This window comes from Cydia fagiglandana, chromosome Z (genome assembly GCF_963556715.1).
Source record: "Cydia fagiglandana chromosome Z, ilCydFagi1.1, whole genome shotgun sequence".
NCBI lineage: Eukaryota > Metazoa > Arthropoda > Insecta > Lepidoptera > Tortricidae > Cydia > Cydia fagiglandana.
The window spans coordinates 38,768,161-38,795,607 of NC_085959.1; the positions used below are offsets into that span (position 1 = coordinate 38,768,161).

The window sequence follows — 27,447 nt, forward strand, 5'->3', positions numbered from 1 at the left end:
AATTTGGAATCCAGCTCAGTTATTGTGTGAAAGCGTAGGAAAAAATCTAAAAATTAAAAAAAGTTATAAAATAGGGGGGGGTCCCCATACAAAAAAACCATTTTTTATTGAGACTGACATATAAGTACCTAAACCTAACCTACTTCCAGATGACCTAGAAGGATGAAATTTGGAATCCAGCTCGGTTATTGTGTGTAAGCGTAGGAAAAATCTAAAAACAAAAAAAAGTTAATAAATAGGGGGGGTTCCCATACAAATTTCTTTTTTATTGTGACTGACATATAGTACCTAAACCTAACCTACTTCCAGATGACCTAGAAGGATGAAATTTGGAATCCAGCTCGGTAATTGTGTGTAAGCGTAGGAAAAAATCTAAAAATAAAAAAAGTTAAAAAATAGGGGGGGTCCCCATACAAAAAACCTGTAATACGCGCTAAACAACCGGCCAACGGTGTGTCGTTGGCGGCGCGCGGCACCACATAATTAATACAAAGAACAGAAGTAAAAAACATGCAGCGGAAACACAAGAAAAAACATTAAATCTCAATACCTGCCTAGTTTTCTTTACAAAAAGTATTGATATCCCATCAAAAACATAAATGTAAAAAAGGAGAGCCAAGTTCAATACAAAAATTATGCTTGGCTGTGGGGTTCGCCGCAAAAAGAATGGAGATTTAAATGAGTGCCAAGTTCTATGCAAAATCCAAATATGTATTTATAGGAACAAAATAACATTATAAACAAGTATTAAACTCTATTTCTTTGCTTTATTGGATACCTATAACAATTGCTGTTATTTAAAAAAAATGTGAGATCTTAAAGTAGGTTAGATTTGGCTTGGCCAGTTTTTATCAGAATTACAAAATATATATGTTGAATAACTTTATAAAATGACTGATGTAATGAAAACTGGCCAAGTCAAATCTAACCTGCTTTAAGATCTCGCATTTTTTTTAAATAACAGCAATTGTTATAGGTATCCAATAAAGCAAAGAAATAGAGTTTAATACTTGTTTATAATGTTATTTTGTTCCTATAAATACATATTTGGATTTTGCATAGAACTTGGCACTCATTTAAATCTCCATTCTTTTTGCGGCGAACCCCACAGCCAAGCATAATTTTTGTATTGAATAGACAGACAGACGGACAGACGGATAGACGGACGGATAACGAATTGATCCTTAAAGGGTCCCGTTTTTTCCTTTTGAGGTACGGGACCTAAAAAAATAACTTGTACTGATCATAGCGATCTTTGTTTGGACATATCGTATAGTAATACTCGTATTTACTTTACACCTCTTATTACATATTTCGGTCCCTTTTACATATTACTTACATAGGTGAAAGAAAAACTATTAAGTTAAGTATGTATACCTATATATATACTAATATTATTTCTAGTACCAAAAAATCTACTTACTAACATACCTACACGTAATTTAAAAAAACCGGCCAAGTGCGAGTCGGACTCGCGTTTCTAGGGTTCCGTACATAAGTCCGACTCACGCTTGACTGCACATTTCTAATAGGTTTTCCTGTCATCTACAAGTGAAGATTTTATGTATTTATATTTTGTGTATTTTTTGTATTTCAAAATTTTAGACTTAGTAGTTTCGGAGATAAGTAACTTTTAGGCTATTTTCTTAAATAACTTCGAATAAATGTATTTTAAAATTATAAAAAAAAAAACTACTACTAATTTACATATGTGTACCAAATTTCAACTTAATTGGTCCAGTAGTTTTGGAGCAAATAGGCTGTGACAGACGGACAGACAGACGCACGAGTGATCCTATAAGGGCTCCGTTTTTTTTCTTTTTGACGTACGGAACGCTAAAAACAAACCTATGAGTAGATCCACTTCACTAAATGTCACTTTTTTTGAACGTAAATACTTGCTTTATTGATGAAAACACAAAAATCGCTATATGTGTGCGTACTTATAAGATTCGAGGAGTTCGGATGGACCCATCATCAGAACTGGGATTTGATAAAAACGGGATACCTATACTTTAAAAAAAAATCCAAATCGGTTCACCACCGCCAACCGGTTGAAATTCTAACCTACGAGTAAGTAGTGGCTTACAAAATTAAAAATACCTACTTTCCAAATTTCATTATAATATAGTTTTTGAGTAAAATTGCTGTGGCATATGGACGGATAGACGGACAATTCTACCTTAGTGTACTTATGAGCTTAATCACAGAATAATTAATAGTACTAAGTACAGAAGACTCACTCTCTAACAAAACGCGTCTGTTACGATCAGCACAGATATGGCCGCTAGGTGGCGACAGCGCCACGCGCGGCTTATGGCAAACCCCAAAATTGGAGCCGAACGGACGTACTTTTAGCTACCTGTAGCAAAGCAACGAAATCGCGGAGTGAGACACGCCAGTTAATATTTACTTACTTCTTTTTTTTACTTTGAGACATTCTTAGCGGTAAACGTATTCGCTATGGCCGAAAACAGTTTATAGATGATTATCTTATATCGATGCTTTAAATTATTGTTGCTTTCCCACAGCCATCGTAAATTTATTATCTTTTAAACTTTCGTTTTTCACGCGTTCCTGAAACCATAAAGTAACTATAATCTGTGCTGAAACTGAACAAATCTGTACACATGAACACTGAAGAACGTGAGATTGATGCAAGAAAATAATGCCAAAACCTGAAAGCTGAAATCTAAATTTGAAGAATGTAGCAGAATGCATTGAGCACTGTCAGTTTTTTGATATTCCATATTCCATAATATCAATATCCAGAGAGGAAAATTGCGACTACGTTTGTATGGAGAACCGGACATCCCCTTGCCTCTTAATAATATGCTTCGGCACATGATTACACATATTTATATGTAGGTACGTGCATTGTATTTCCATATCTTACAAGCAGAGAGCCAGACGGTGCTTGCTGGATATTGGTTTCTGAAATCTTCGACTAAGTCTTGGGTCATATGAAAATAAAGCTCTTTACATAACATTGTATAATATTTTCCTTTTTCATAATTTTTTTATATAATATGCATTTTTTTCTTGGATATAAATTTCTTGACTTCGATTGACGTGTTTATTATTTTCGTTACTATGACAGCGTGAACATTGAAAAAAAAAATATAACGTGAAGGTTGAGTCCGCAGGTGAAGGTACAGTGACATTTATAGTTGGTCAAGCAGATTTTGTCAGTAGAAAAAGGCGGCAAATTTGAAAAATGTACGCGCGAAGGGATATCGACTCATAGAAAATTTGAATTTCGCGCCTTTTATAACTGAAAAGATTTGCTTGACCATCTATATAACTCACACAAGCAAGAACCACCAACGACGATTTAAATTAATATGATAAGCATTTAAATAGCAACTTTTTGGCGTTTATCGTGCGTACTTCTATTCGTCTTTTGGGAAAAATTACCACAAACAAAGGGCCTACGGTGAAACACGAAATTCCAAATTCGTTAACTGCCACTCTATCACTCTTGCATATCCGAGCGATAGAGTGGCAGATAAAGAAATATCGCTTTTCGGGTTTCGCGGCAGGCTGTAAACAAACCGCCTTGATCCATCAATGTTATATAAGTAGTTGGTCAAACCAATTTGTCAGTCAGTAAGAACCGGGAAATCTATAGTCGTCCTTTTCTTTTGGGTGCTAGTACTAGTGTAAAGTGTAAGACAAAGATTGTATGATTGTCTCTGTCTATGATTGAAAGGAGACAACCTTTGAAAAAACTATATTTATTCGAAACATCTGTGAAAACTTGATTACTTATGCATGCAAATTTTCAGCTTAATTGAACACCCGGGAAGTGGGTATTTAGATTTGATTGATACAAACAAACAACGGGCAGGTGAAAGTGAAACTACATAAAAGCTTGTAAAAATGTGGCTTCTGGAATTTCCAAGTTCTATTGGAATTTCAGATGAAAACGTCCTTATTGCATTTGAAGCATAAAGACGTACCCTTATTTTATGGAAAGCCACAAATAACAACCAATTCGAGGCTACTATTATTAAGGTGGCAAAATACGAGTAGGTCAAAGTAACTCGTAAGCCTCGTAACACAAAATAAGTTTCACAGAACAAAATTATTTACATATTCTAATAAAAGGACTGAAGTGTAGTGCTGCGAAGAAACGGTATTTTAATGACATAATTTTATTATGGATACCTATACATGGTAGAAGAAGACAAGTAGGCATGGAATCCTCCATTTTGCGTGGTCTGACGCATCTGGCCGGGCTTTCCCGATTTTCTGTCGATGTCTGTGAAGACCTTTCGTCACAAAATACCTAAAATAATAAGTTTTAAATTAATCAAAAACTCTCCAGTTTGCTATTCATTCAAACTGAAAACATCCAAATTTCTAAGTCGTTATACGACCGGTGTCTTATATGCCACTGAAAATTCAACATCAATAACAACTAATTAGGCATAGCGTCCAATGTAGAGAATGGCACAGGCACTTAGTTCTTACGAATTTTACCTGAATTTATTAATCAAAGGAGCTGATGTAAAAGTGAGTTGGGAAAGTTGGCAGCTAGTCGCCGAAGGTCCGGTTTTCCAGAGTTTAGCCCCTAATCAAGTAATCATGCACCTCACATACCCTGGCTCATGGCTTAGGGCTTTTAACAACACATTAAATGCTTATTTTGCCGCTTTCTCCACTATCTCTCCCTGCCATCTAACCCAGAGGGGAAAAATATATACCTTATTGTGGCTACTCCATCTTCCTCATGATAATTATTTTACTTCACAGAAAAGCAATTGGTTAAGATAGTTACAACAAAGTCATTGTTAATAGCCGGGGTTAGGACCCACGACCATTGGTTTAAAAATTATACTTTTTACCTATATGATTTGTAAGTATGTTTATAATAAATCTGTTTTCTTTTTGCCATTTTGAAGTAGTATTGTATCGCTTTATATTATTATTTGTCAATTATTTTTTTAATCATAGACAATTGTCACATGTTCGTTTCATGATAGATCTACACCCACGCAACTGCATGTCATGTTCTTGCGGTTTACTTTTATAACGCCAAGATCGAAATTTGACTGCTAACTCCATCTTGCGTCCAGTAGAAGAATCAAAGTATTGTAGAAAAATGAGCATGCAGTTTACTCTATGCCGTAGGATCCCCTTTTGAATGTCATAAATCCAAATATGGCAGCCATACCCATCGACAAAAAAGTCTAGTTTCATTGACAGTTACGATCACAAGTTGTCAAATGTAACAACTTGCGATACATTGTGATCCTAACTAGAGCTGGGACACGTTGGCAAAATGCGTACCAAAAGTACGTTTCTATGAAAATACCAGTTTTACGTGTACCACCCCAAATAGGCAATTTACGTGTTTACCGTACTTAAGAGACTTACAAATAAGGGTTATTTATGCAAATATCGACTTTTCATTAGTCTGATCTGACGTATCGTGACGTTTTGAGTCAAGGCCATTAATCAAATGACATATTAACAATGTAAAAATTATTTCCATTATTTTTTGATCCAACAGACACCCAGACGACTGTCTGTTAACAAAAAAATATTTTACTTAAAGTAAAAATAAGAATGGAGGTACGAGGTGTTGGCAACTTCATATTTGTTATATTTCGAAAAATAGAGTCCGTGCTTTTAAATACTCGACAAACAAAACGTCGTCCATTAGGAAAAACTTGTCCCAAAAACTATTTCAGTACAACACCCCCACCTCTAGTGTGGATAGAGTTCACTGACAGGTGGTGATTGTACGCGATTCCACAAGTCATGATTTATCCGCATCAACTAGATATCCTCCTGATACGTCAAATGTCCGTTCTCGAATACACCCCCTGAATCCTTGAAACCATGTGGATTGCGGGGCAAGCCAATATAGGTACCTACATACAAACGTACAACGTACGTAAACGTACAGCATACGTATGCGTAATATTTAGAAAATATTCAATCAATATAGGCAGTCACTTATAGCAGATACCTGATTCTGAAACAACACGGGTCAGAAATACCCTTCTTTCGATTTCCAGATGAGAGGTTTCCTTTGTAGATAAAGAAGTACACGCATGATTTTGTAAAAGAATTACAAGTTACGGTGGTTTAGGCAAAATGCACCCTTTTAATGAAGATATGTAATATTTTCAGAGGAATACCAGCGCGGCGCGCTCATTCTTTCTTCCGTGGGAATACCCGAAATAGGACATCCTTTGGAGTCAACTCCCAAATAAATGCCAGTGCACGGAATCAGAGGCATGATACTAATATTAGCACGCACAACATCATTAAACAATCACGCAAGATCTAAGTGAAATATGATCCTTGTATTGACTCATAACTACAAATTTGGTCGCCGGATAAATAGAGACTGCAATATACTCTGAAAATCAACACTTATCCTGCTGTCATTGCCAGATCTGGGTACTTCAAGCTTAGCTGAAAGGTAGTAGTCCAGGTTTTACAGCATACTATTGAAACGGGTCTCGTAGGGTATGCAATTTTATACATCATCGTTAATTCAATCAAGTAGAGTTGTTAGCTAGGTGTACTGGTGTAGTACCCTACAAAATCATCGTGTCTTGGTTATATAGGGCAGATGCGCGGCTAATCGAATTAGAGCATTAGTTGTGAAGACAACTACAATTCATATATTTATATATTCATGATTATATGCTTCCATCATTGAATACAGTAATTATGAGATGTCAGTAGACATATATCAGCATTACATCTAGGTAATGAGTAATGACAAATATAATATGTCACATATAGGCTTAAATCATCAAATAATCGTTTATTTGTGGACATCATGATGCCTAATTAGCCCTAGGGTTCCCTCAAGATAATGAAAACAGTCTATAAATTCAACTGATACCCAACTTAATTGCACAATAGCCAATAAACAACATACAACGTCCTTGTATTGAAAAATTTCTAATTTAAAGTACAATTTAATAATTTATAATTCAGCCTATATACGTCCCACTGCTGGGCACAGGCCTCCTCTCACTCGCGAGAGGGCTTAGGCTATAGTCTTACGCTGGCCTAATGCGGATTGGGGACTTCAAAGTGCAAATTAAACAATCTAATTAATATTTGGTAATGAATGCACACATGTTAAAGTTTGACAGGAAATGTGCCACATCATCGCCCGCGCGTGCCGTTGCTGGCGCATGACTTGAGATTAGATGACACATGAAGCTTGACCCGTGGTTTGTGCTACTGCAATGATATATGCCAAGAACTTACTCGTTCTGACAATAATAATAATGGTTTAATTTGTCGGGTGTTACGAAAGTTTCGCAATTAGTTTTAATAGGTTGCACTACAATTTAAAGTGTCCACCTCAGGGCCGTCTTAACATATGCTGGGGCCCTGGGGCACATAAGAATTTGCGACCCTTTATGAAAGTAAAGAAAACGAATTAAACTAACATATTTCTACTATGATCCTCTATTTACTATGGGTAATCAAATATACAGCTTTTGTCTGTCATTCGGGTCCCCAAGGCGATGGGACCCTGGGCACGGGCCCCGTGCGCCCTTATGATAAAGATGGTACTGGTCCTCCTCTACTCTTATTTAAAGAGTATTCCATCGTCAGTCACGAGGTATTTACACTCTTATTTACAAGACCGTAGGCATGTAGGTAACATACGAAAACATTAAAAACTTACAAAGTGTGCTAAGTCTAACAATAAAGCATTGTACAATCCATTACCACCGCGCGAACCATAAAATTCTTCAGTTTGGTTTGGGAATCAGTTCGCCACCAGAAAAAGTGAATATTAAACAACCTAAAACTACAAGCCTAAAAAATTATAGGTGAAGGCATTGGAATGATTCACAGACTAAAAATCTTCTAAAATATTCTACTTGGTAGTCGTATCTTTAGTCAACGCACAATATTATGGAGAGATGTCATCCACAACAACTGGAGTTGTCAGCATCACTTTCACAATCATCGCCTCCATACGATTGTCACCTGCGTGTCAGTGATTCTTTTCATTTGTTACATTCGCTTGCATGACTGACAAGACAAGCATATAAATAATACATATAAGCCTGTTTGACCCGGCACCAGCCTAAACGGCATGTTGTCAGTTATCTGTGGGGAGTAGTAAATTTGGCAGTATAGTTACACTTAAAATAGGTAGGAGCCTATACCGTTCCATTGGTCCCATGTAAGAAATACATAGCTACTCATAGCTTACTATGGTTGTTAGTATTTGTAGTATTTATTTACGGTTGTTATTAATATGGTTGTTCTTAAAGCAACCCTCACCTAAAACCAATCAGCAAGGAAGGATGTATCATCGCCTCAGTTGAAACTACTGCTAGGTAGTTGAGAGTTGTTACTAGTTATAGTACGCATACATCCAATCATGAAGTGTTGTATTTTCTTCTTCACTTTCGGACGCTTCTTTCAGGCAGAGGAGTACTCGATTCGAAATAAATTCCAATTGCTTCCACAAATAAACACATTACGTTTATAATTTTTAACACATTTACGGAATATGTTGCCCTTATGTAATGAGCTATGTACGAATAAAGCTGGTATACCTAGTCAATAACTATGAAGTGCATTCCAGACGTAGTGATTAAATCGACCGATTTGATCAGGAAACGAAAATAATTCGGCGAGAAAAAGTGGCGTTTGCGCCCGCACGGCCTGATTCGATTGGACAATTTAATCAGATTAGCGAAAAATTTACTCATCTGGATACGCATTTAGTATCTAAATAATATCAATACCGTACTCTATGGGGGGCCTATACAAATATTTGGTTATTCTTCCATATTAGAATACACATTTTATTACATCTGACCTATGATGCAACTTACCAATTTACATTAAATTGTTGGAAAATACTATATAAATCAGAGAGAACCTAAGCTCTTCCATTTAGTTACAAATTTTAAACAGTTTTTGGATGTGCCGGCAGTGCTATATTTGTGTTAAGTAGTATATATATAAGTTGTATTTTGTTTTTGTAAAATACATAGTATCATTATTTCATACATCAAAACCTTTTTATCACCTATATAGTGGGCTGTTGTAAGGAAAACATCAGAGGTAGTCTGGACGGAGTTATTGTAAAACTCACTTGATGAGGTTCACGTTATATGCATCAGAACTACTACTTCAGATAGTGGTTATACTTAAAATTGTACAACCTACAAGTACCTACTTATGTCTTTAATAATCATTTTGGGGACAGTTACAATTAATAGACACACAGTTTTGTTTTATATAAAAAGTTAAGTTTTATATAAAAAGTACAGTCACAATGCTTAACTTATGTTGCCAATCAGTGCTAACAATTATCTTGTCTATCGATAATTACAAATAAGGAAAATATAGTTCAGGTTTGACGCAAACAATTCTTTAGTAGATCAGTATGGAATAAATTTCAGGGCCATATCCAATAGCTAGCTTATTAATCGCTCTATTATTACTTAGGTACTTAATTTTACAGTGCATTGGTGTCAGCTGTAATGCTGTAAAATTTAATTTCAATAAATATCAATATCAATATTCCTATTATGTGATTTTTGCTTAAATATTAATATTATTAGTCACAGTACGCCCGGGCCAGCGCCGGCAGAGGTTTAAACACGTCTCATATGTGGTTCAAGCGAAGGCACGGACACCTAAATAGAACCGTTTTTCCCCCGAAGGGTAAAAAACGGATATTTAGGTTCCTGCCGAAGCTTGAACCACCGCTAAGGGCCTTGCCGGCTTATATGGTACTGAAGACTCTGAAGAGCAAGCAGCCGCGCGCTGGCAACCGGGCGACATTAGTACTTGAGTAGTGCGTTAGATGGCGCTACTAGTTGATGAATTCGCTAGATTAGGGCTGAGTTACAAGGGTGTAATCTCATATGTGGTTCAAGCTTCGGCAGGAACCTAAATATCCGTTTTTTACCCTTCGGGGGAAAAACGGTTCTATTTATTTTGCTTTGACAGCGCCATTACAAAACTTTGTCGTGACTTTGTCAGCTATTGACAGATGTTTGTTGACATCAAGTGTAATGTTGCCAGACTGAAATATAAGCACAGACTAGCAGCGCATAAAAGCTGTAACAGACTATCGCACCGGACCGGGACCTTAGTACGCTCAAAATATCTCTTTCTCACTTTAACTTATAGATGTGTCTTTAACGCACATACAGCGACCACCTTACACACCTGCCGGACCTCCGGGGTTGCTCTGCACCCGCGGGTTCATTGCCATCAGGACTCGGTGGCTCTGGCACTTCTTGCAGAGTTTCGGATGGCGACTGCGACAGTGGAGTGGCGAACGGCGAATCTTGGCGTGAGTGATTTGGTTTGATTTTGTTAGATATTTTACATTTGATATTTGCTTCGGGTTGGTGAGATGAAAAATTTTGTGTTTCACTCGGGGGCAAACTATTATATCAATTATAAGAAATAACACAACAAATTGTACCTATTCAAATTAAGCATAATAAAAATATTATCCTGGGGAATGGAATGGCAGAGCAAATAGCGACGTGTTCATTTTTCTGCGTTAACACATTCGTTGAATGAATGAAAAATGCTTACGTTTCAGTGGAATTATATATATAATATACGTTATTTGCATGTTTTTAACTTTATGATGTTAGATATCTTCTTGATTACGTGAGAAATCGGATCGTGGAAGCACTGCTTAATAGAATATAAAGTATTTTTACATTGGCAACTCTATTAATCCATAGACATTATAGTTTCCATTCCGCCTTTGACGTCTCCTCCTTTTTCTTTCGGCCATTAACGCCGAAAGTTTGGTGTTCACATTGAGTCACGGATCCATTCGTGGCCCTTAGATCACTTATTTAAAATCCATTCAAGATGGTGCAGAAGAAGGTAAAACCTATACGTGTTTAGTTAAATAATATATTTTATGTCGAGATTTTGCCAAAACTTCACTTTTCTTAAAATGTCGTCGGGTGCTACCTTCGAACTTTGTGTTTCGCGTGATGATTATTTTCTCTACATGTAAGTCGTGTAACTAAGTGGTACCCGTAACTAGCTTTTCGGTGTTTATTAATTATATCCCCTTTTTATATTTCACGTGTTATTTAATTAGAATTGCAAGTTTGCGCCTAAACACTTTGCGACATAACCTAGAAATAAACCATGATGTTAACTTCTCAATGAGTGCCATGATTACACTATTTTATCACCAAGATCGCTGAAGAACTGCAAGTTAAACACAGTATTTACAGTTTCCCTTCCTTTACTGAAAGTGTTGTTAATTATTTCAGCCCAAAAAGAAGGTCGGAAAGAAGATCGCGGCCGCTCCGCTGGTCGTAAAGAAGGTTGAGCCCAAGAAGGTAGTCAACCCACTCTTCGAAAAGAGGGCCAAGAACTTCGCTATTGGTAAGTGCTACTATTATAATTACGTGTTTGAAATACAATGTGATCTGCAATATAACCAGTGACTTGTGAAACTAAGGAAAATGTGTATCGTTTGGCACGAAACAACGTGGTCGCATTGTTTTTTAAACTTAAATAGTTATAGGTTACGTCTAAACATTCGCTTTGTGAATTGATCAGTGGTAAATTTAGTTTAAACCCATTTAAATATGTAACTTTGTGAGTTCAAACATGTTTTTTACTTATCTACCGATGTCAATTCGTATAGCAAATGTTATTTCCATGGATCTAAATGATGCAAAACAAACAATCTGAAACAACCATGTGGTTGCAAATATAACGAGCTTTTTAACACTGACAAGATCCGAATAATTATTGCTCTGGTTTGATGACGATTCATTTATTTTAACTTCATCGATGGGAGTTTCAATTGAATTAGTTATTTAGATGGTTTATAAGAATTTACTTAACTCGAAGGAAGGGAATGATTTTAGTAGTATGTATGTGTGTTGAGGAGTGTTTCTTTTGTGTTTGTTGAGTGGTTTAAACCACTGAGCACCTTTAAATATATGAGGATAAGACCTATATCAAGGAAGTTCTATAAAAAAATTGGTTTTTGTCCAATATATTTATAAGAGCATGTAGGTATTTAGGGTTAGGCATCCTCACATTGTAACTAAGCAGCTCAATTAGTTCTTTCATAACATTACTGGTACAGTCAGCAGCAGAAGTTGCTAAGTGGGCGAGGTGTTCAAAATTACCTTGACACACTCTTATTCTCTTAACAATAAAGTTGCATCAAGATCATTTTGAACACCTGATTGTACTATGATTTCTATACTGCCCTCCTAAGCCGAATAGCGCTATCTCAAAAACAAATCTCAATAATAGAAACTAAAGTACAAGTTACAATAGTGCTCTTTGGCTTAGCAGGGCAGTATAGTAGGTGAAAATTGGTTCTCATCAAGGACACCTCTTAGTTATTCCATAATTTGATATACAGGTAGATGGAAATTATGTTTGTGTTCCTCATTCTGATTGTATGTAAACCCCGCTCCAAATTTGCATGGCCGCTTATGAATTCATTCATTATGGTACTTAAATGGTCTGGCTGCCAAAAGATGCACCTTAACACTTTCAGTGCCAAGTTCCTTATTTCCATAGAAATTAATACTTGACAGTGATTATGTTAGAAAGTTTTATGTAATTTCTATGGATTTTCTTGTTAGTTTATTAATATACAAGTTTTGGCAGGCGGACCCTTTCATGCCATACAGGTGTGGATGTTTACAGACTTCGTAGTGTTGGATATTAATTTGTGATTGGAACATTAATGACATAATTTATGTGGATACTATTCTTAAGTCAAAAATCATTTATGTAAAAAGTAATCATTAAATTTTGAGCCAACACTGCTTAATTTAAATTATATGATGCTCTGCGCAAAGCGACTTGACAACTAAAACTTGCTAGTTTATTCCCTACATCCTCTTGTGTGCCACCATCCTAATACTAGTACTCATTATTAATAAAAAGAACGGTCACCTTTATTTTTTTTGTCAGTATTAAAACAAAATAAACTCTGTTTTCTGATACTATTGATTTAACGCTCTACTGATTTTCCTTGTACGGTGGGCCGCTAGAGTATGTAGGTATAATACCTAGGTCACACACTCGACAATTGACATGGGAAGTAGGCAGAGACGTAGTGTGGCCGCACTACTCGTCATTTTGTCCTGCATACTTCCCTAACCACTCATGGAGTGTGTGGCTGGGCTGGGGTATGACACATTCAGCAGTAGAAGTGACTAAGCAAGCCTGAATGCTCTTAACATGTGTTTAGATCATTCTGAACTGCTTAGCTACTTTTAAAGATCTCAGTTCATTTTTACTGTAATAATGAAGATAGTGTTGACAGATTTGCTAGTCACTTTTAGGTTAGCACATGTCAACATAACCTCACTTGCTAAGCGATTATTCATCAATTTCAGTAATTCTAAGGCTTTGCGATATCCATCTACCGGTATGATTATCTATACAGTTTGTCTATGTCTATATGTAAAGTCTACACTGATTTGACAATATTTTATGGCAACGTAATACTGGATAAAAAGAACGAAAATGGAAAAGTAGCTATTCTGTTCAATATGCATAACACACATAGTTTCAAATTCAGGGTTAGGTAGGTATAAACTTAAAGCCTCAAATCAGAAGCAATAAATATCAGTAATAATCATTATTATACTGCACACATTTGTTCCGACCAACTTTAACCCGCTACCATCCCGCAGGCCAGGATATCCAGCCCACACGCGACCTGTCCCGCTTCGTCCGCTGGCCGAAATACATCCGCATCCAACGGCAGAAGGCGGTGCTGCAGCGCCGGCTCAAGGTGCCGCCGCCGATCAACCAGTTCACTCAGACCTTGGACAAGACCACAGGTGATTTACCACTTAGCTTGTAGAAAATGCTGCAAGTAACTTGAACATTGTGCCTATCCTGTACATTTCTGGGTTGTTAAGTAACAGTTTTAAGTTTCTATGGTTTGGTTAAACTACAATTTGGACATTGGAAACAATTCGAAAAATTTTCCGTATCTTTTGAAAATTGTCACAACAGAACGTCGAATTGTTACAACAAAACCTCGTTCTGACTGCAGGGGATCACATGTCTTGAGTGGCGTCGTGTACATCAATATTGATAAAAAAAAAACGAACACTAACACAAGTAGTGCAAATATTTTTGTCTCAAATTTGATGGGTGATATTGGTAAGTGAGGCGCCGCTGAACTCTAAAAGATACATTATACATTGCGATAATCACGCAGTTCAAAGTTTTACAATACACATGACACAGTGTGTGTCATGTACTTCAGCTATTAACTGTGCCTTAGGTGTATCTTAGTCTACATTTTTTTCACTGCACAATATTCATAAGTCTTACTAGCTCTCAACTAAACGTCCATATACTGTAAGGCTTATCATAAACTGATCATACATTTGATACCTGTCTTTCACATGATGAATATCCAAATGCAACTATGAATAATCTATGATTATCATAAACAATACGAGCTTTTTAACTCTGAAGCCAACAACTCCACACTGCCATTTGATCCTTACACTATACAGCCACTAACTAGGTTGTTTCTGTTTCAGCTAAGGGCCTTTTCAAGATCCTGGAGAAATACAGGCCCGAGACGCAGGCCGTCCGGAAAGAGCGCCTAAAGAAGGCTGCTGAGGCCAAGGTATGCACAAATATACACACTAAATAAAATAAGTTTAAGATAAGTATTTGTAACAACAGCATCATAATGAATAATAAAAGTAAAAATTTACGGTACAAGTGTGGAAAAGAGGAAATACCTATTCGCACGTGTATCGTACAACGTTTTACAGTACATATGGCCCTTTGAAGTTTTGACATACGCACGAAAAGTGCTATTTTACGCACTAGTGCGGAAAAATAGGACCATAGGTACTGTAAAATATGTATTTTAATTATAATTGGACAACTGTATCTACTTTTTAACTTGAAAATGTCCATTGTCTGTAGATGTGTCAGTCTTGGATAAAAGATCCACCGAATTTATGACCTCTATGTGCTTTTCAACAAATCATAGTACTTTCTAGGAAATCACTGCACACAAAATTTGTGAGGCTCCCCTAACATAAAGTGAATCCAAAAGAAATGATTGTAATTGTGATTAATAATCATATTCATATTTGTTCCTAATATATGGACATGATGCATAACAACACTTCCTGATGGCCATGACGACCTGTAACCACCAAGATCTCTGATGCCACTACTCCTCCAACCCCCCCTCGCAGTCCACAACTCTCCGCTAACCACCACTCTTGTGCAGGTCGCCAAGAAAGATGAGCCTCTGCCCAAGAGGCCCAACACCATCCGCTCCGGCACCAACACTGTGACCAAGCTGGTGGAAAAGAAGAAGGCACAGCTGGTCGTCATCGCCCATGATGTCGACCCTATTGAGGTAAAGCCACAGAACAAATAATACTACTAGGTACAGAAGACTCAATATCTCTAACAAGACGAGTCTTACGATCAGGACAGATATGGCCGCTAGGTGGCGACAACGCCACGCGCGGCTTATGGCTAGCCATCAAAATTGCTGTGGAACGGATGTACTTGTAGCCAACTGTTTCAAAGCGAGTGAGCCACGCCTGGTAAGGCACACTTGGGGCTGGTTGCACCAAACCATCTGTCACCGTTATAGCGTTCGCTAAATTTAATTGCGATTCAAATTCAATTTCTTTAATGTCAAAATAACACATGTCAAACAAAATCACAGAACTACAAAATATACAACTAAAACTAAACACTCAACTATTACAAAACACTAACACCAAAATAAACACACATAACCAGATCAAGGAAAGAAGAAGAAATCATTAAAACTTATACATTACAAATGTCATTATTTACGAAATTATTTAATGTTAAATTTACTGTAGAATTCCTTAACCGTAAAAAATGCCTTATCAATTAAATAGGCTTTCAACTTCTCAACAAACAGGTCATAAGAAGCCGCCTCTTTAATCTCACGGCTCAGGCTGTTAAATATTTTAATTCCAACTAATGAGTTGGATGTTTTAAAATAATAAAATAATAAATGATATAGCGAAGATAGCTGGAAACACATGGACTCGACAAGCAAAAGACAGAGACCATTGGAAGGGCTTGGAGGAGGCCTTTGCCCAAAAATGGGTACCTCACCTTTAATAATATGATGTGTAAAACCACCCAAAATTTGTAATATTTGTGAGAATAAAAGGCTTAAATAAATAAATAAATTTAACTGCATGGGAAATTCATACTTTATTGTTGTTGTTTGACGTTAATCGGTCTGTTAAATGTGGTTGGTGCAACTGGGCCCTTGGCCTTTCATTTATGCGGTCATAGTTAATACACAGATCAGTCTAGCTAATACACTACTGGCCATTCACTAGCAAGCTTTGTTAATAGCTCAGTTGGTTAGATTGGAACGGTTTCCAAAGTGTTGCAAGTTTGAATCATGCTCAGTTGGCAATTTTATCATTATTTCTTAGTTTTTCGTGTCCAGAGTCCAGAGCTGTCACTCAAATTGAAGAACATACTCTGCACTTAAAACTTAAGATCAGAGTCATCGCTTAGTTCCTTCATTAATTAAAATCTAAAAAAATATGGTTCTCAAGTCCTATAAGACACCAAGACAACAGAATAACAGACAAATCAAGGTGATTTGATTAGACGAATTGTAATGATTACCTCAATAGTCCACAATGTAACCACCCTGCGACAAATCTGTATATTTGTAGCTGTGATGTTAGAATTTCTTCACCTGAGGCTTTTGAACAAGATTCACTAGCTGCATGAAGACCCTTGACTCTGAGCTACCAACAACCTGATCTGCCACAATAGACCCTATCACCATAGCCTTACGTGTGATATCTGTTCGCAGCTGGTGCTGTTCCTGCCGGCCCTGTGCCGCAAAATGGGCGTGCCCTACTGCATCGTCAAGGGCAAGTCCCGCCTCGGCGCGCTAGTGCACCGCAAGACGTGCACGTGCTTGGCACTCACACACGTTAGTATTCTTACATCTTACTCTCATACTTGTACATGTAGGTAAAATATCTTTAATAAGGTGAGTAAGTCCCCAATCCGCATTGGGCTAGCGTGGGGACTATAGCCCAAGCCCTCTCGCGCGTGAGAGGAGGCCTGTGCTCAGCAGTGGGACGTATATAGGCTGAAATGATGATGATGATGGTGATTTACACTGACAGCGATATTCCACGGCGAGAGGGACAACATATTTGAACACACACAGTGTTAACTCCTTAAAATGTCACTCGATATAACGATTCATTTCCTACGTCGACATTTGTCGGCTATAGTTGCTTTACTTTAATGTTAATTTCTCTCTATATAACGAAAACTCTATAGCGTCAAAAAACGTCCCCTTGAGTGTCGCAATACAGAGTTAACCCTGTATATTAGTTTGTTAATAAAGCACACGCTGTATAATAAGGTCTTTGCTCGCGAGTTGCTGCGCGCTGTTTCAAATCGAATGTAAGCTTTTTATTACAAAAATATACTATATCTTAGAATTCACAGAAATTATAAAGTTTTGTCATTAATCGTTAGTATTGAAATTTATACAGTGAAATAATTATTCAATGTACGAAACTGAAACCCAGTTTGAAGCCTATTCGTCATTTAAAATTAATTACCGTACCATTTTTAATCATAGCCCTTTCTCTTCTAAAAGCCTGACATGATGATTATGTTATTTGCTATCTGAGTGCCATGATGTCAACTCATCTACCACCAATAGATTTATCTGAGGCTCCCCCCATTCGCTTGTACCCAACCCTTTTCGTGCAGAGTAATATAAGACATGTTTGCACAGGTGGAGGCTGGTGACCGCGCGGCCTTCACCAAGGCCGTAGAAGCCATCCGGACGAACTTCAACGAGCGGTACGAGGAGCTGCGCAGGCACTGGGGCGGCGGCGTGCTCGGCAACAAGTCCAACGCGCGCATCGCCAAGCTCGAGAAGGCCAAGGCGCGCGAGCTCGCGCAGAAGCAGGGTTGACCTGAATAAATCTTAATGCGTAGCCGTTGTTTTATTTGGATGTTTTTTAATTTGGCACTCTCGCGTAGAATTATAGTCCATATGAGTACGTTTTTATATTTTAGCACATTTATTTTATGAATTTAACCATTTGATATTTCTTTGTAGTCATTCGATTTCGAACCGTGATTCTTGTAGTAGAGATGTGTTTTTGTTTTAATTATGATGGCAAGTATGTTGCCACTACGGACTAAAGGGTTAAGTAATAAAAATCTGCGAAGACATTTTGCCGATTAGTTTTTATGCCCAAGGGGACTTGAAAAACTGTCTCGGGGACCATCATTCCATGCGAGAGGCATAAAGGAGCATTATATAGCTAGTCAAACAACTTTGTCAGTAGAAGGCGCGAAATTCAAATTTTCTATGGGATGATAGATAATCCTTCGTGCGTACATTTTTTTGGCGTTTTTTTTCTACTGATTGAAACCGTGACTTTGCACTGCGTGTGCTGTCAAAATCTAAGAGGATATAACCAAATTGAGTAGCCATGTAGCCATTATTATAACAGGCTCTGTCGAAAATAGGCGGCCAATGGTCATAGTCATTGTATGGACTGACGTTTATCTGACATTGCTATTTTTACGTTACTTATAACATAACATTTGACGTGCCCCTCCCCCGCAAAAATCTGCAGAATTTTGTGCCGAAAATTACAGACATGGCGTCTCCGTTTGGTTATATCCTCTAAGATCAAAATCGTTGCAGACTTTTCTTGGTCTAACTCACACATTCACTGCCAACGACCCGCTAGGCGAGTTCTTTGTCGGGTCATAGAGAAATATAGTAAGACAAGAGTGCTCACTCCATATATCAGTTTTGGTACCAAAAATATTAGTATTTTTATAGTCGACATCTAGCATCGAGTAGTGGAATTATCAGTACTTTAAGTAGTAGCAGGCGTGGCTCACTCCGCGATTACGTCGCTTTGCTACAGGTAGCTAAAACTCCATGTTCTTTCGACTCCAATTTTGGGGTTTGCCAAAGCCTGTCGCCACCTAGCGGCCATATCTGTGCTGATCGTGACAGACGCGTTTTGTTAGAGAGTGTCTTCTGTACCTAGTATTATTATGTATTCTGTGGCAGTATGTAGTACTCTTGTCTACTATATTTCTTTATGGTCGGGTGTTCGTTCGTGTTCGTAGCGCCTAATTTGAACACCTACTAGGATCAAGTCCCAGTCTTTTTAGGTGCCCACGGCTGGACCAATTTTGATGTAAAAAGTGGGCCCCATAGGTTAAGTACCTTCAAGGTCAGAGTCCTACCAGGAGTGCGAAACTCCTGGCTTCAGCCAAACTCGGCTCGGCATTGCTCCGAGCAATTATTAGCACGACCACAGATAAGATAATAGCTTTAATTTTGACAACCCTAAATAGCCGAAAGGGATAGTGCCATATATTAGGAAGGGACAGCTTAATTCGACCCTGAACCGCTGTCAAACTTCAGTTTTGTAGGAAGTTTCCTTTCTGTGCGGCAGTACTATTATTTATTCTGTGGTCCTACAGACTCGAAGCCAAAACCGGGCGAGACTGGCATGTTAAACTCTATTCAATTCTAATAGACCACTAAAAACAACATTTCGCCCTTCTACGCCATTCCCAGTTTCACAATACGGACTTATAAGTCAAACAAAATAGGTAGGTACAGTCGCCATCAGATATATCGGCGCGGTCAGGGTGCTCACAAATATCTGGACATGCATCTATTGTTAGGGCGTTAGAGTGCGTGTTCAGATATTGTGAACACCTTGGCCGCTCCGATATATCTGATGGCGACTACCTAGTTACTGTCAAAAGTAAATTCTGCACCTGGTGCCACCGCCCACACAGTTAACTGAACATCGGTGGACCTTATGCCTTTTGTAATAAGGTTCACCGATGTACAGTTAGGAGTGTTGCTGTTTGCACGTTATATTTATTAAGTCTATTTTTGTAGAGATTTTATAAAAGGCTGCCACAGGTGCGTTATCATATCTCGGCTTGACGTATTTCTCAACCCCTTCTTTATCTAACTTATTCCAAAGCGAACTTTCGGACCTGGCAACAAGGTTCAGTTTTGAATGTGCATAGTAAATCCTTAAGGTACCCAGTATTAGATTTTAAAATTCATTTCGCTGTGCTACTGGTGCTAGTGATATATGGCATGGACGTGCAACGTGAGCCGTATGATATTGCTATTTCAGGTAAATAGGTAAGGAAACTGATTTTTACCTGCCTCGAAAAACGATGGCTCTGTCACTCAAATACGCAAGTAGGTATATATAGGTATTACGGGTTATAGCACTGATTGGCTAGCACTTTATTTTTTCGCGGCTTAGCAAACTAATATTTTGGTTTTAATTAATATGTGTTTCCGCATTTCATACTTAAACACAGTTAATGTACTTTGGTAGTGTTCGACAAAGATAAGTCTGCAACGATTTTGATAGCAAACGCAGTGCAAGTATTATTTTAAACGTCAATCTTCTATAAGAATAAGAATAAGAATAGTTTATTGCTCACTTATTGATCTTACTCTAAAAGTACAATAAGATTACAATATGTTACCCTACAAGGGCATTGCAAATACACGTGCATATAAAATATGTATTACACATAAGCAAGGTACTTACACTATAATTTATCTATTTCTATGCCTATAATATATAACAAAAATATTATTTTAGTATCTTAGAATTATACTTATTTTCATTGAAAAATTCTTGCAGGGAGTAAAAACTATGGTCTATTAGGTAGGTTTTTAACTTGGTAACAAATTTTGTGTATGTTTTTTCGTTGGTTATTTCTTTTGGAAGGTAATTATAAATTCTTATAGTCATAACGTGAGGGCTCTTGTTTCTAATTTGTAAGTTACTTGATGGTATGGCTATTTTATCTTTATTTCTTATATTTATGGCACACGTGTGGCGGTCTGTTGCTTTTGTATATAAACTTGGATTCTTGCGGACAAATTTACTGGCTTCTAGAATATATAGACAAGGTAAAGTTAACATTTTTAAGTTTTTAAAGTGAGGTCTACAGGTTTCAAGATTTTTAATATTTGTAAGAATTCTTATGCACCTTTTCTGCAGTATGACGTTATGACGTATAAATGACGTATAAATAACACTTGCACAGCGTGTGCTACCAAAAATCGTTGCAGACTTATCTTGGTGTAACTGTAATAAGTTTCCTGTCGGTTTATTCTCCGTTTTACGATCGAAATAAATAAATTTCGTCACTCGTCATGTGCTGACTTCGCAACATGTGGTTGAAACGTTGCCTTTTTTTATGCGCCGGTAAGAAATATTGCAACTTCACTTGAAGCAGTCTACTTATTTATTACCTATTTGCCAGCGATTAGTTTTAAGTTAATTTTCACCACACCTAAAACTAACAACCATTTTATTAATTACCTACCTATATGTAGGTACTTACTAGGTAGGTATACCTACCTAAATGCTTTGAAAACATAAACACGTAGATCATTTAATTTAATTTACCTACTAAAACAATTATAACATTTTAATATAGCTTTTTTAGAACGATTTCATTCAATTTTTGCAATTGAGCCCCAGGACAGTCGCGATTAAGAGGAGGCTCAGTGCCAGAAAATTAGAAGGGAACAAAAGATATGGCTAATCGGCGAAAACCCCCAGCAAAAGCAAACGAGGAGCACCCAAAGCACTCGGTAACTTTTAAACTTGAAACCTTACTTCCAGCGCTCTCAGCAGCAGCGGTCAAAGTTGACCTCCAAGGCTCCCTAACCCTGGGTTCCGAAGTCGCAGAGTTCCTCGCGCACAACCTTAAAGAGGAATTCCAAGAGCCAGATGGACGGCGAGCCAACATCGACGCCCTAGAGGAACTAGTCAAAATCGTCAAACACATGAGACCTTGCAAAAACGCCACCAACTTCTGCACACCGAAGTTGGAAAAGCTCATAATAGAATACGTCTCGGACCTGACAACCAGCATCAAGACAGTTTTCGATGATGTTTTAGAAGATGAACTGTGCAAAGTTAAGTATTTCCAAAAATGTCTGAAGCATGTCAGGGACGTTGTCAAAACAGCTGCTTCGGGCGATGATGAGGTATACAGATGGATTAATGTTCTTAAAAAGATTAGCGGTGATTATCTCCAACAAGGGTTGTTACTTGCCAAGCAAGGTTTAGATAAAGTTGAAGCAAAAGAAGAAGCAACGAATGTGCTTAAACAGCAACTGGTTTTTACAATCACTGATATTGAGAAGAAATATGAAATTATACTTTGTAAAGACTTCCGTTTATGTCCGTATCAATTCGACGCTACTATATACGTGCAAATTTTACTTAACTTGATAAGGAATATGAAAGAGAATAATGTAAGATTATTCTTAAGCCAATTCAAGAAGAAGTTTCTACACGCCCCCATGTTCACGGAAGATGTATTGATGAAGAAGAATTTCGAGGAGGTCTTAAGAGATATGTTGCTGAACAAAACAATAGACACGAAAGGGATTGTGGTATCCATAGCTGATGACGTTCAGAAACGACTGGCAGCAACTGAGTCGAGCGAAAGAGATGCTGCGCTACTGCAGATAATTTTATCCGACATGGACCATATGTATGTTAATAACAAAGATGAACATATTGAAAGGTTCTTGGATGTCGTAAAAGCTTGGTTGAAAAGCGACGATGATAACGCCTTGGGGGATGGCATGGAGGCTTTATACAATGGTTTGGCTTCGCACTTCATAAATCAGCAGAGTGAAATAGTTTTTAAATTGCAGACCGAGGCTCAAGTATTTCTAGAACTCACAGCCACAGCATACTCAGCCTGAAATGAGATAAATATATAAAATCAATTGGTTTTACTGTTTATAATATGTATATAATTTAGACCCTAATATGTTCAAAGAGTGAGAAGAAAATTATCGCCTAAATACTTTTGAGGCATCCATCCTGTATTATAATGAAGTTAAGGCTGCAAAAGCCGTTTCCTCACGCTATACTGCGCGGTCTTGAACTTAAACAATTTAGTAAGTAACTTTGGCAACTTATATTATGTTTAATGAATTCATTAAACATTTCAGAGCGTTCAAGTAAGTACTTAAATTTATGTGTGCCTTGGGAACGCTGTAACGACCACGGCCGAGTTGAGATACCGTAATTTTTAACCACCCCTATCCCAATAATGGTCCAAAACTAGTCCAAAGGCAACTATGGTTCAAAGCTAACTCGATTTCCGTTTTGGTGTGATTATTTATACACTGCATCATATAAACGGAGATATTATAGTTGTGGGGTCGCGGCAAAGACTATTTACTAGAGATGCACCGGATATCCGGTTACTATCCGGTATCCGGCCTATCCGGCCATTATTTTACTATCCGGCCGGATACCGGATAGTGACCTACTATCCGGCCGGATACCGGATAGGAACATTGCTTGATTTCGGAGTAAACAAATTGGATTTAAGAAACAGACACGGTCATAATCGTACTTGTTTATTATTTTAAAACAATTTGTGACGTCCCACGGGTAAAGGTACCTTATGGCGGTTGGCGCTTACGCTATTATTGCGGCGCTATGCGACTTAAGCGCCAGCCGCCATAAGGGACCTTTTGCCGTGGAACGTCACATTTAATCATTCCACTGACTTGCACGAGCACTCATTTCGAACCTAGAAATGAGTCCGCGTGAATGTTTACTAGGAAACAGGTCAAACCTGCTGAATAACACCTGAAAAACCGAAATGTAGGTATAGTTCCGCCGGCCGGATATCCGGCGGCCGGATACCGGATATTCGGCCAGTGTCCCGGCCGGATATCCGGTATCCGGTATCCGGCCAAACAACTATCCGTTGCATCTCTACTATTTACACCTTCGGTGGTGTTTTAATTTATCGCCACTCGTTGCGAATTTCCCACTTTTTGCACTTGTATCGTAATATAGGTTATATTGTGCCCTCAGAGACCACCTTTGGGTCCCTCGACATAATTTACTCCCAATCAGAAGGTCCTGGATCTCGCCCTTTTAATTTCCTTTAAAACGTAATTCATTTCACTGAATTATCTTTGAAGGGTCCATTTATTGTCTCGTAACTTTGAAAAAGTCTTATAAACTCGTCCAATCTGATGCAGTCATGCCTATAAAGTTTTAAGGTTTAAAATTGAGTGGAGCGAGTGTTTTTAGTAATTTAACTCTTTATATTCCGCCTTACGATAACCCACAGGCCAATTCGAGCTTTAGTTATTCGATTTGTTTCCGATACTGACCTATCATCAGTCTCAGAAATGACGTTTTTGTTGAAGAATTGTCTTTTTGATAGCTACTAACACATCAGTATAATATCGGAAACAGATTGAATAACTAGAACTCGAATCGGCCATGAGCTGCCAGAGCTGAAATGATATTTTGAGGCATTTTCAACCTTATTTTAATTGAGATACGGCGATGTTAATTCAGGGTTGTATGAATGGTTACTAATTAAGTAGGAACCTAACGAAGCGCTTTTGTTTTGCTGCTAAATGCCCTTCGCATTATCCGATTCAATGACAGCGACTCGATATAGCTATGTCCGATTCAATGACAACAACTCGATATCGATCAGCAGCAATAGTTGCTAAGCGGGCGAGGTGTTCAAAACGATCTCGACGCGACTTTATTGTTAAGAAAATAAGAGCGCGTTAAGGTAATTTTAAACACCTCGCCCACTTTAATAGCAACTTCTGCTGCTAGGCCGCAGAAGTTGCAAACGGTCTTGGTCATTATCGTATACGTTTAAATTGTTTAAAACAATTAATCGTTTCTTATTTTAAAATCATTTAAACATTTCTACACGGTGTAACATGAGTAAACCGAATAATTTTAACAGCGTATTCCTGATCATATTTAGAGACAAAAATGTCCTATACACTTTTTTGAAATTCGCCTAGATTCAGAGATATTATTAATTAAATAAAAAACAAGTTTTTATTGTTACATAGTGTAAAAAGCCTTGTTGATGGTGATGTGGCTGCTATGGGGCGTAGTCTAAATATCCTTATTGATAGATGTCAAAAAGTGACAAGTAACACTTTGCGAAAAGTAGGTTACACGAAAAAAAAAATTAAAAATCAATTATAAGTGACAAGTTTACCAATAACATTTATTTTTTATGTACAAATACATTGAAAAAATTGAAAAAACAAAACAAAAAAATTTTTTTTTTGGCGAATTTTACCTAAACTCATATTACATTTTTTACTTCTTTTGACCTCAGAAATGCGTGGTTAAAATTATTCGGTTTCCTCATGTTGCATACGCGCACTCATTTCGGATCTAGAAATGAGTCCGCGCGAACGTTCACTACGAAACAATACCTGCACAATGCGCACCTAAAATCGAAATGTAGCTATATATATATATAGTTCCGCCGGCCAAATATTCGGCCGCCGGATACCGAATATTCGGCCTAAGTACCTAGGTATAAGTAAAATAAGGTATCCAGCCAAACAATTATCCGTTGCATCTCCTTTAAAACCCTCTTATATGTTTTTCATTTCACACGAAGTCAGTACCGGAACCATATCCTAACATGTCAGAAATAATAGGAACTTGAGGTATGGTTCAGTCAGATAGATAACGGAGTTTAAATGTAGCGCTTTTTTTTATCACAACGTGCATTGCAGGGCCTACCCTAATAGCATTTTTTTGTAGGGATTTTGTTGGGCCTTTGTTTACGTATTAGTTGGGCAACCGTTATATTTGGCCGTACGATTTGCTGGAGGGCCCTCGACAAAGGCCCTCCCGAAGATTCCTAACAGAGGGCCATTAGAGTAATTTTTTCGTTGGGCCTATTTAAATAAATCATACAATTATTCAACGGTGGTGGTTTTGGTTGGGCCGTGGTTGGGCCTATACACATTTGTTTGATGGTTGGTTAATTGTTTCATTTGGTCGTACGATTTGCTGGAGGGCCCTCGACAAAGGCCCTCTCAAAGATTCCCAACAGAGGGCCATTAGAGTAATTTTTTCGTTGGGCCTATTTAAATAAATCATACAATTATTCAACGGTGGTGGTTTTGGTTGGACCGTGGTTGGGCCTATACTCATTTGTTTGATGGTTGGTTAATTGTTACATTTGGCCGTATGGCTTGCTGTAGGGCCAACTGCAAAAAAATAAAAAAGGGCAATTTTTTCGTTGTGCTTCTGTTTGCAAATTCAACAATTACCCATCGGCAAGTCAGGTAGGGCGGTAGGTAGTCGTGCTCCAGGTTGAAGACCCAACACAGCTTGTCCCACAAAGGGCCAACATTGTAACTTTAACGTTGGGCCTTGTGTAGGATTCTTACAATACTACCGTAGGTAAATAGTTGTGTAATTTATAGTGGGCCTACAGTCTTAATTATGTAATGGGCTTTTGTTTACGAGTCCTACAGTTACCCTACGTTAGGTAAGTGGTTGTGTAATACGACGTTGGGCCTTTGCTGATAAATATTACAATTACACTACGGTAGGCATTGGTTGTATCCACATGAAGGCCCTAGGCAGCAGTAGTTGTTAATCTTCTCTGTATCGTTCCAATTTTAGTATATGGTACTGCCGAAGCAAGTACACTTACTATACACTCTAATTTGTATATATACTAACCGCACTTCGAAACTTCGTAAGCGAGATTTATGTTTTTTGAGATTTAAATTGAGAAAATGTTGGTAAAATACAATTTTTTAAATTTATGTATAAATTTTATAGTTATAGCTATTAGATTTATAAGTTACTTTAAACAAATATTATGATTATATCCGGAATAACGAGAAAATAACTATAACTTCGATGTTTGGAGACAGTAACGCCATCTAGTGACGCCACAAGCAAACTCAACTGGTATTGTTGGGCATCAGTACCACAGCCAATGTTGGTAAATGCGATATTTGTGCTCACTGGGCCAACGAATGTTATCGTTGTTTAACCTCCGGTACCAAAATACACAAAGGCCACACTGGCGTCAGTGCCACAGCCAATGTTGGTAAATACGATATTTGTCATCATTGGGCCATCGGATGATATCTTTGACTAGCCAACGTTACCAAAATACACAAAGGCCCATTGTTGGGCATCCGTGCCACAGCCAATGTTGGTAAATGCGGTATTCGTCACCATTGGGCCAACGAATGTGTTCGTTGTTTAGCGAACGGTAGCAAAATACACAAAGGCCCATTTTTGGGCCTCAATGCTACAGCCAATGTTGGTAAATGCGATATTTGTCGTCATTGGGCCATCGTATGATATCGTTGATTAGCCAACGTTACCAAAATAAACAAAGGCCCATTGTTGGGCATCAGTGCCACAGCCAATGTTGGTAAATGCGATATTTGTCATCATTGGGCCATCGAATGATATCGTTGACTAGCCAACGTTACCAAAATACACAAAGGCCCATTGTTGGGCATCAATGCTACAGCCAATGTTGGTAAATGCAATATTTGTCGTC

General features: G+C 37.8%; 2 protein-coding genes and 1 non-coding gene across 3 annotated transcripts; all 3 read left to right on the forward strand.

The window, feature by feature from the left end:
• Nucleotides 1-10,713: 10,713 nt before the first annotated feature.
• LOC134679097 (large ribosomal subunit protein eL8) lies at nt 10,714-18,002 on the forward strand. The gene is made up of 7 exons (XM_063537940.1): nt 10,714-10,869; nt 11,271-11,385; nt 13,674-13,823; nt 14,541-14,629; nt 15,251-15,382; nt 16,850-16,972; nt 17,798-18,002. Exons 1-7 carry the CDS (start codon nt 10,855-10,857, stop codon nt 17,978-17,980), a joined length of 807 nt encoding a protein of 268 aa, XP_063394010.1. The 5' UTR covers nt 10,714-10,854; the 3' UTR covers nt 17,981-18,002.
• On the forward strand, nt 11,670-11,746 carry LOC134679517 (small nucleolar RNA SNORD36). The gene has a single exon (XR_010100342.1). It is a non-coding gene; the product is annotated as a small nucleolar RNA SNORD36 (small nucleolar RNA).
• A 3,217-nt stretch (nt 18,003-21,219) lies between the features above and the next one.
• LOC134678653 (uncharacterized) lies at nt 21,220-22,842 on the forward strand. The gene is made up of 2 exons (XM_063537298.1): nt 21,220-21,293; nt 21,717-22,842. Exons 1-2 carry the CDS (start codon nt 21,260-21,262, stop codon nt 22,811-22,813), a joined length of 1,131 nt encoding a protein of 376 aa, XP_063393368.1. The 5' UTR covers nt 21,220-21,259; the 3' UTR covers nt 22,814-22,842.
• The last annotated feature ends 4,605 nt before the right edge of the window (nt 22,843-27,447 follow it).